Raw genomic sequence first — 9710 nt, 5'->3', positions numbered from 1 at the left:
GCAGCCCCACCACAAACACCCGACGGGGGCGGAGCCGGCGCCGTGCCGAGCGGCGGTTGGATTGCCAATCAGCGACGGGTGGGGTAGTGACCGGCACCCAGGCCAGCCAATCAGAGACGGAAGTAGAGCCCCGGGGGTGGGCGCTATTTGCGATCCACCCTCTTCGCCGTCAGTCTCCCGGAGAAAGGCGGAAGGAATGCGGACCTTTCTGAAGTGACGGCTGCGACAGCCTATCAGAAGCGGGCTCAGGAGGACGAGGCGGAATAGTACGAGAACAAAACGGATTGACGGAGTGCCTAGCCAATGAGAGGCTTAATTCGGAGCCTAACTCTGGGATCTGTCCGGGAAGGGAAATGGGGCTACGTCCAGGTGTTGTTACGCTACTTAACGTCCCGATGACGTCATAGGTCCGTGCGCGCAGCTCCGGCCTCTCACCCCAGCCCATAAATGACCATTTCCGGGGGCCTGTGCAATGGCTCTCTGCTCGGTTGCAGTTTTCATTTCTGCATTGGTGAATCTATATTACCCCCCTGTGCCTCAGTTTCCTCCTCTTTAAACGGAGAAGAAACCCTCATTACGGAATCTTTTGAAGATAAGTAGATCATTTCTTTAAACACACTGAATCAACCGTCCACTTTCTGCCATCAAGTCTTTGTCGAACAAATATTTATTAATTCTTACTGGGCGCCAGGCGCTCTCCAAAATGACCTTCTCCCTTTCTTTGATCCTTTACCCTGTTTTATCCACCCCCTATAGGATTTATCACTACCTGACATAGTATGTATTTGTTTTTATTTTATATATTTAAGGTGTATAATATGCTATTTTCCTATACATATACATAATGAAATGATCACTACAGTTAAGAAAGTGAGAGAGACCCCGAAGGGTCAGAACAGCCAGGAGGCCATGGTCGCTGGAGAGTGCAGCCCATGGGGCTAGAGACGAGTTTAAACAAAGAGGTGAGGAATATTTGGAGGGGGATCTTGGGGCAAAGATAGGTTCTGCTGTTAAAGCAGCAGCGGGGGGTGCTGGCTGGTTAGCTCAGTTGGTTAGAGCATGTTGTTATAAGGCCAAGGGTTCAGGTCTCTGAACCTACCAGTCACCAAAACAAAACAAGAAAACAAACCGGTAGCTGGGGCTCAGGAATGCGCAGGTGTTGTTTTTCCCAAATATCTGTCCTGGAGACGGACCATGTCATTAGTACAAGCTTCTCAAAGTTTGGGAAGCCTATCACAGGTGATAGTGTTGATCATTTTAGGTAGTGCATTAAATAACGTGGAAGCACATATTGGGAAAGTCCTAACTTTTCAGTTCCTGAAATCCTTTATTGCCTATTAAGGAGTGAGACTCACTCTCTCTCTTGATCATATCTCCTTAACACTTTTCAAATTTCATCTCCCTTTTTTTTTTTTTTTTTAAAGATGACCGGTAAGGGGATCTTTACCCTTGACTTGGTGTTGTCAGCACCATGCTCACCCAGTGAGCTGACCGGCCATCCCTATATGGGATCCGAACCCGGGGCCTTGGTGTTATCAGCACCGCACTCTCCCGAGTGAGCCACGAGCCGGCCCGCTTCATCTCCCTTTTTAATAGAGTGCAGATACAAGTTTAGAACCTTCAGAAGGTAACATAGTATGGATGTTTTTAACCAACCAGCCCTATGAAAAAAATTTAAACATACAACAAATGGAAAGACTGTACAGAGAATATCCATATCTCCACCACTGACACTGCACCATTGGCATTTTGCTTTATCACATATCTATCTTTCTGACTGCCTGATACCAGAGGAGAAGGTTTGGGGGAGATCTGATGGCTGAGCTCAACCTACCCTGTCCTCTACCAGGTTCTTGACTCCACCACAGGGAAGAATTCAAGAGCAGAGTCACAGTAGATAGTAAGAACAGGTTTAATGTAAAGAATAAGAAATATACAGACTTCAAAAAGTGTGGCCTAACTCTAGCTCACAGCAAGTTTAATGCAAAAGTAAGAAATACACATTCTACAAAGTGTGACTGGTTCCAGAGTGAAGAGTAGCCTGCTGAAGGCAAGTTTAACACAAAAAGTAAGAAATACACACCTCAAAGGCGAAGTGTGGTCTGGTTCCAAAAAGAGAGCAATAGCTCCGCCTTCTCCCTGGATTAAACTTTTATAGTTTGGACTATATATACATATTCATGATATCTAATGAATATTCAACTAAGGGAAAGGTTCCCAGTTATGTAACCTAGTCTTGCACATGCTCAGTTGATCTCTTTGGAGCATGCTCATTGGTCAAATTCCATCACATGCACCAAATATATTCAAATATATTCTCCGTGCTCTCTACCACCTCTGGTGGGAGGTCATTTTAAGAGATAAAATTTTTACTAAGCATGCTCGGCCAGTGAGCTTACATAAATCTGCCCCCTGCTGTCTCAATCTCCACCTGCTGGTGCCAAAAATAGCTGCTACAGGCCACCATAGCTTAGGACTCAGAGGTGGGGCTTGAGTCCTAGGAGAGTGATTTGAGACATGGGGGAATGGCCCGAAACCCAATTCCGGGGGGATTAACCACCTCCTATTTCATGCCTGTCTGTCATCTTATTTTTTGGTGCATTTTGAAGAAAATTGAAGACAGCAGCCCACTTCACCTCTATACACTCCAGCATGCATGTCATTAACCAAAGTTCGAGGTAAAATTTACATGCAATGAAACACAAAATTTAAATGTACATTAGTAGTGCCAAAGGCATACAGCAGAGTAACCCACCTGTATCAAGGTTCAGAATGTCATGGGCACTCCGGAAAGTTCCCTCATGCCCCTTCCCTATGTCAATCCCCACCCTATCCTAACACAGGCAGCCTCTATTCCAATTCCACCCCCCGCCCCCAACCCTAGATCAGTTTTCTAACTAGAATTTTAAAGCACCAGCATTGCTTTATTTTCATTAACTTTATTTATGGCAGGTAATACTGCTTTTCCAGATGTGATAGAGATATTTGTACATTTTTAAAAACTGGGTCAAGGGTCCGCCCAGCGGCGCACTCAGTAGAGTGCGGCGCTTGGGAGCGCGGCGGCCCTCCCGCCAAGGGTTTGGATCCCATGTGGAGACCGGTTCCCGCTCACTGGTTGAGCGTGGTACCATCCCGCCAAGGGTTCGGATCCCATGTGGAGACCGGTTCCCGCTCACTGGTTGAGCGTGGTGCCGGCTATACGAAGTTATTACGCGTGGTGCCGGCGCGACACAGAGTGTTGCGATCCCGTTGCCAGTCACGAAAAAAGACAAAAAGGAAAAAAAAAAAATACTGGGTCAATAAGTCCCAATATGTCTAGGGGTGAGGTGGTTTACATCTGTTACCAGCTTAATAATTAACAGCACTCCATTTCACGAAAGTGTCCCAGTTTGGATCATCAATTATAGGTCACCCTTTCTGTGATGGGTGGGGCTTTGAAGGTCATCTCAGTGAGGGCGGTGATCTTTTTGTTCACTAGAGTATCCCAAGCACCTGATACAGGGCTTGGTATGTAGTAGTGCTCGATAAATATTGGTTGACTTTATATTACCCAGACATACAAAAAAGGTCAATTTATTTTTATTTATTTATTTTTTTTAAAAAGATGACCAGTTGGACCGGCTCGTGGCTCACTCGGGAGAGTGCGGTGCTGATAACACCAAGGCCCTGGGTTCGGATCCCATATAGGGATGGCCGGTTCACTCACTGGGCTGAGCATGGTGCTGACAAAACCAAGTCAAGGGTTAAGATCCCCTTACCGGTCATCTTTTAAAAAAAAAAAAGACAAAAAGGAAAAAAAAAAAAAGAAATCAGTTGTTAGGGCTAACCGGTTTGCTCAACTGATTATAGCATGGTGTCATAACACCAAGGTCAAGGGTTTGGCTCCCTGTACCAATCAACCACCAAAAAACAACAACAACAAAGAAATCAGTTGTCAGAGGTGGGAGGAATAACCAGATTTGTCCTTAAAGGACCTGGGTGTAGTCACCCTCCACCCTGGGAACATGTTTATGTGAACTTTGAACTTGTTCACTTTTTCAAACAAACCGAAGGACAAAGAAGAATGAAATGTTCTGAGGTTGCTTTTATTCCAAGAATTCCATGAGCTCCTCCCAGCCACCATTGGCGCCAGCTCCTGCTGTAGTAAGCACACACAACGGCACCGTAGTGCGCCTGGGGCCCATGGGAGCCCTGGTCCCCCAGCCAGTCAATGTGACTGAGTCCGCTGTCGAGGGCCGGCCTGGCCGTCCCCAACTGGTCTTTCTGCACCCCCAACTCCTCAGGCGGGCGAGGAGTGGGACTCAATGTCTCTCATCCCATGCTTCCAGGGTCTGCTCTCCAAGAGCAATGCCTGCAGCCCCGACTCAGAAAGGGGGCCCCTCCAGTCATGAGCTTCTTCTCTGTCCGCAAGGCTCCAGATGGCTCCTGCTTGGAGCCCCTGCATGGAGCGGCCGCATCCTAGGCCAGAGCCAGAGTCACTGTCCTCTAGGAGCCTGGGAACAGGCCCCAGCAAGGTGGCTAGGAGGCTGCTGCAGCCACTGTGGGCTGGATCAGCATGGTGGTGGCCTGCAGTGGGTAGTAGCGGCCTCTCCAGGTCTTCCAGAAGATGCCCTTCTTGCGCTGCTGCCGTTGCCGTGGGATGGAGCGAAAGTACTGGCCGTTGAGGTTGGAGTGGCTGCAGGTGCCAAACCACCAGCCACCTGCCACAGTCAGAGAGACAGAACATGGTCAGATCTTTGAGTTTCCACTTTGGGGCTGGGACGAAGATGGGCATAGGGCTGGGGATGAGGTAGGACTTAGTATATTTATTTGTTTTTTGGCAGGTGGCCTGCACAGGGATCTGAACCCATGACCTTGGTGTAACCAGCACTGTGCTGTATCCTGAGGCTAACCTGAGCTAACCAGCCAGACCCTGAGTTTGGGATTTGGGGTTTTTTTTTTTTTACCGGTAAGGGGATCTTAACCCTTGATTTGGTGTTGTCAGCACCACGCTCACCCAGTGAGCGAACCGGCCAACCCTATATGGGATCCAAACCCGTGGCCTTGGTGTTATCAGCACCGCACTCTACCGAGTGAGCCACGGGCCGACCCCGGGATTTGGGTTTTATATGTTTCAGATGGGAGGACCTTGGCAGTGGTTGTCAAACTGTGTTCCAAGGAATCCCAGGTTGTGACAAAGCAGTCTCAGGGGCCCCTGGGCACCCCTTTCCCCATAATCAGAGCAAATCAGCTTTCGGGATCTGTGACCCTGGCAAATTCTCTGTGCCTGGCATACAGCTGATATTTATTAAAGACTTCCTATGATCGTCATCCGTTAGCATCAATTTTTATTAGCTTGAACCGTATGAAATGATCAATATGCCATCATTTTTGGACCCATTAAAAGGTAATTTCAATGGCTGGCTGGTTAGCTCAATTGGTTAGAGTGCAGTGTTGATAACACCAAAGTCAAGGCTTCGGATTCCTGTACCAGCCAGATGCCAAAAAAAAAATGTAATCTCATGTGTGTTACTTCACAGAGCCTGAGCTCTGCCTCCAATTTCCTAAGAATAAGATGGGGGTTTGTCTTGATGGCTTTGCCATGTGCCAACTACTGTCCCACAACTGTCTCGTTGTATTTTCATAACAATCCTATGGAGTGAGCACCATAGTTATACCCATTTTAAAGATGGGAAAACTGAGGCTGGAGGGGTTAAGTCAATGGCCCAAGGGCACCCAGCAAGTGAGGAGAAGGTGGAGGCAGAGAATAGATGCACTTGAGGGTTGAAGGCAGGACAGGGCAGGAGAAAGGAAAGGAGGGGAGGCCCTGGCTGTGTGGGCAGGGCAGGGCAGTATGGGGTAGGGCAGAGCTACTCACCAGAGAGGCTCTTGGCACAGTTCTTGTCCCGGCGGAGGTCGTGGTCCTGGTCCCAAGTAGAGAAGGGCAGGGAGAGGCCTTTTGGCGTGACTGTGACAGCACCTAGCTTGCTGGCCACAGGTGCCGTAAGCTGCAGGCTGTAAGCCGTGTCCTCACCTCCCAGGTGGAAAGGGAACTGCAGCGACTCTGCGTTGCCATCCCAGTCCTGCAGATGCACGGCCAGGCGGCTGCCACGGTCCCCTGTGATGCGGTGCACCTTCTCCAGGCCCAGCCAGAACTCGCCTACAGCAGGAGAGAGTGCTAGGTGAGGGAGGCCAACCTGCATTGCCTGCTCTTCCTCCCCTGTCTCTGGTCCCACTGGAAACACCCACCTTGGGGGTCCCCGAAACCTGTCTTGTAGGCTTCCCAGGGCCGGTTGAAGTCCACAGAGCCATCCTGGCGCCTCTGGATTACTGTCCAGCCTCCATCTGCCCAAAGAGATACAAGGTCACCAGGTGGGTCAGAGGGAGGAATATTATGCGCTGGTGAACAGGCAAGAGGATCAAATCTAGATCTTTGTCTAGACAAAGGACCCCCCAGGGAAGGAGGGAAAGAGGGGAGAGTGGAAATCTACAAAGCCTCTCTGGGACCACTGAACTTGGTCCTCCCTGCAGTTCTCAACCACAGGACCCCATCTCTGAGTTTGTAATGGAATTCAATGGGGAAGAGCGTGCAATTTAAAGAAAACAGGACCCATGGAAAACGGGCTCCACGTGGGCAAGCACGTCCTACCTGAAGTCATCTTGCAGTTGACCAGGAATGGCGGGGACCCCTGAGGCTGGATCTGGAACAGTCCACTCTGCCGTTCACCCTCTTCAAAGAGCTCTTGGCAGTCCCGGGGCAGCCCTGCAGACAGACAAAGCGGAGAGTTGAAGCAGGAGAGCAGATCCTGGGGTCTCAGGAAACCAGCATGTCTGGGGGCAGGGCACTGGGTGACAGAGAAGTGAGGGGCAATCCTGATCTTATGATCCACCCCCTCCATCTGCCTAAGCTCGACCATGGCTCCCTATGGCCTTCCTCAGCATTGTGTACAAGGCACCCTGAGGACCAGCCCCTGCACCCATCCCCCCTCCTCCAACACTGCACTCCCACCCTCTCTGGTCACCCAGGCTTCCTTCTCATCCCCCACCACTTTCTTTGTACTACACACCCTCTTGCCACAGGGACTTTGCATATGCTGGTCCCTGGGCCTGGGACTCTCTTCCCTCACTCCTCTCTGGGTCCCAGCTTCTAGAAGGACATACCTACCCTCACCCCCAGACCAGGCCAGACCTCCCAAAACAGGCTTCAAGGAGGACTTTCCATCCCCCCACAACACCAGGATCATCCGATGGTCTCTCCCCCACTCTCCCCACCCCCACTAAATGGGGGCTCCATGAGGCCAGGGACAAGGGACAGCTCTGCCCACAGTCTGACACCAACGTCCACACTGATCCTAGCCCACAGCTGGTGTTCAATAAAGACTTGATAAATGAATGACAGAGAGCTTGGGGGACAGGCAAGGACTGAGTTGAACAGAAGGGGCTCTGGTTTGTCTAGTGGGGGATGCTGATTGGAACTGGATGGGGTTTGGGAAGGCAGAAAGAGGCTCTGCCCAGGGTCCCAGCTGTCAGAGGAGGGGGGCAGGATTGAGAAGAGAAGGAGGGTGGGAGAGGAGGAGGAGGAAAAACAGTTCAGCAGGTCTGGAGGAACGTGGGGAAGAACCCCGCCCCCAGCCCAGCCAGGAAAGTAGGGGAAAGGTCGCTAGGAGGAGGAAAGGCTTGGAGGACACCAGGCTAGTGAGTGGGCGCTGCAGGGGTGGGAGCAGGCCCAGAGTGACGGGAGCATACTTTCCAGCCCCTCAGGCAGATCCCCTTTCCCCTACTTTCCTCCCATCCGATCAAGACAGGCACACGGCACACGGCCAAACCACCCATGTGTCTTTCATTAGTGCCAGCTGTTGTCTCCCCAGCTCTGAACTTTCCCCTACTTGGCTGGGTGAGCCCTGAGTCTGGGAGTCCCCAACCCACACCCCATCTCTAATACCACATCTCCCTCCCAGAACCTGTGCCTGCTGGCTCTGGAAGCCCCTCATTCCAGGACGGTGGCTTGGGAGGGTGTACGGGCCCCTCTCCACATTGAGATACTGGTCTGGGGTGGGGGTTGAGGTGGGAAGACAAGAAGGAACTTAGGGAGGAGTAAGCCCTCAAGACTACAGGGCTGGGAGCCAGCAACTAGCCCTAGGGTGCTAGGGGAGGAATCTGAACTTTCACCCAGTGGGCTGGGACAGCCACAGATGCCAGGCAGATGGAGTGACAGGGAAGGAAGGAGGACCGCAAGGAAGATGGGTGCTGGGCCATGAACTTAGAGTGGGAACTTGGAGGCTGTGTCAAACACACACAGACTTGCTGCGGTCTGAGATTAGGGGAAATTTAGGACATACACCATAAAGGACCTAGAACTTGGGGTGCTGGCTTTCTGCAGGAGCAGGGAGGAAGTGGAGGGAGAATGAGGAATTGGGACAGGAGGGGAGAGGTAAGGGACCAGGAGCTCTGGGTTTGTACGATGCAGGAGTGAGTGCTTCTGGCCTGAGAACTGGGGGTTCCCTTCCCTAGTTGCTCCTTCTAGATCCACACCTCAAGGGGCCGGCCCGGTGGCGCACTGCTACAGTGCGCCGCTTGGGAAGCGCAGCGGCGCTCCCGCTGAGGGTTCGGATCCCACATACAGACCGGTTCCCGCTCACTGGCTGAGCGAGGTGCAGGGAGCAACACTGAGGGTTGCGATCCCGTTGCCGGTCCCGGGCCGGTACGGGCGCGACACTGAGGGTTGCGATCCGTTGCCGGTCATGAAAAAAAGACAAAAAGGAAAAAAAAAAATAGATCCACACCTCAAGAGACCGTGGGGAGCCTCAGCACCCCCCTACCTGGCACTGTCTTGTTCATCACTCCCTTCTAAAAGGTTCTAACCTTCAGGACAATGTCCCTGAGCTGTACTGCTGCCTCCCAGCACCCCCACAGCTCAAGTACCTCATGGACTCTCTTTCGCAGCCCCTGCTCAAGTCAGCAGCTAGCTGGACTTGGGGAAAGTCTGCTGGCTTGCGGGGAAGGGTGGAGTGGCCTGGCTGGGCAGGGTCAGAGCTGAGGCGGGAGATGCACCCATCAGCTCTTCACCAGACACTGGTGAGTCCACAGGGACCCAAAGCCAGGGCCTCTGTCCTTCTGCTTAAGGTGGTCCTGACAAGGAAGGGGACAGGAATGGCAGGTGGAGGAGTGGCGGAGCTGCCAAAGGACAGCAAAGGACCACTCACTGTGCAGCCGACTGGCATTGTGAGCCAGGCTAACAAGTTGAGCCATTTTGGGTAGCCTCTTCCTCCTGGTAGGCTTGGCCACCCCATTGCCTCGGTCCATGGGGGCCAGGAGGCCAACCTGGGATAGGACAGAGGAGGGTGTCAGGTCCGGCTGGCTAAGGCTGCTTGACCTGCCTGGTTGCACAGGTCCAGCTTTATCCTCCCTCCCCACGTGGCACAGGCTTAGGGCACCTGGCTCTGCAGATTCTGAATTTTCAGGTGCTGCTTCTCCAGATGCCTCTGTTGCTGGGCCACCTTTAGGAACAGTTGCTCGATCCTGCTGTTCTGAGCCTTGAGCTGTGTCTGTTGAGAGGTGAAAACCTTGGTGACCTTCTGCGTCCAACCTCCCCATTCTCCACCCGTCCACCTTTCCAAATATTCATCCTTTGAGGCCAGGGCACAGAAATCCAGGTAGCTTCGGATGCGCACCCCCTCCCGTCCACACGCTTCCAAGCCAATAGGAGCGCTATGAGAGGGCCAGCCCTAGGG

At 52.0% G+C, this 9710-nt stretch overlaps 1 protein-coding gene across 1 annotated transcript in view; it reads right to left on the bottom strand.

Moving 5' to 3' along the window:
- Window positions 1-4064: 4064 nt before the first annotated feature.
- Window positions 4065-9710, bottom strand: part of ANGPTL4 (angiopoietin-like 4) — a 6259-nt gene continuing 613 nt past the window's right edge. The window contains exons 2-7 of the mRNA XM_008583937.1: window positions 9414-9704; window positions 9183-9300; window positions 6629-6742; window positions 6229-6324; window positions 5858-6139; window positions 4065-4700 (exon numbers count right to left, since the gene is read on the bottom strand). Coding sequence (XP_008582159.1) covers window positions 4519-4700; window positions 5858-6139; window positions 6229-6324; window positions 6629-6742; window positions 9183-9300; window positions 9414-9704 — 1083 coding nt within the window. The 3' untranslated portion in view covers window positions 4065-4518. The remainder of the gene's footprint in view (window positions 4701-5857; window positions 6140-6228; window positions 6325-6628; window positions 6743-9182; window positions 9301-9413; window positions 9705-9710) is intronic.

The sequence above is a fragment of the Galeopterus variegatus genome, unplaced genomic scaffold (assembly GCF_000696425.1).
Source record: "Galeopterus variegatus unplaced genomic scaffold, G_variegatus-3.0.2 Scaffold3085, whole genome shotgun sequence".
NCBI lineage: Eukaryota > Metazoa > Chordata > Mammalia > Dermoptera > Cynocephalidae > Galeopterus > Galeopterus variegatus.
Note: the sequence above shows the minus strand (reverse complement) of the source record. Positions and strands in the feature narration are given on the sequence as shown.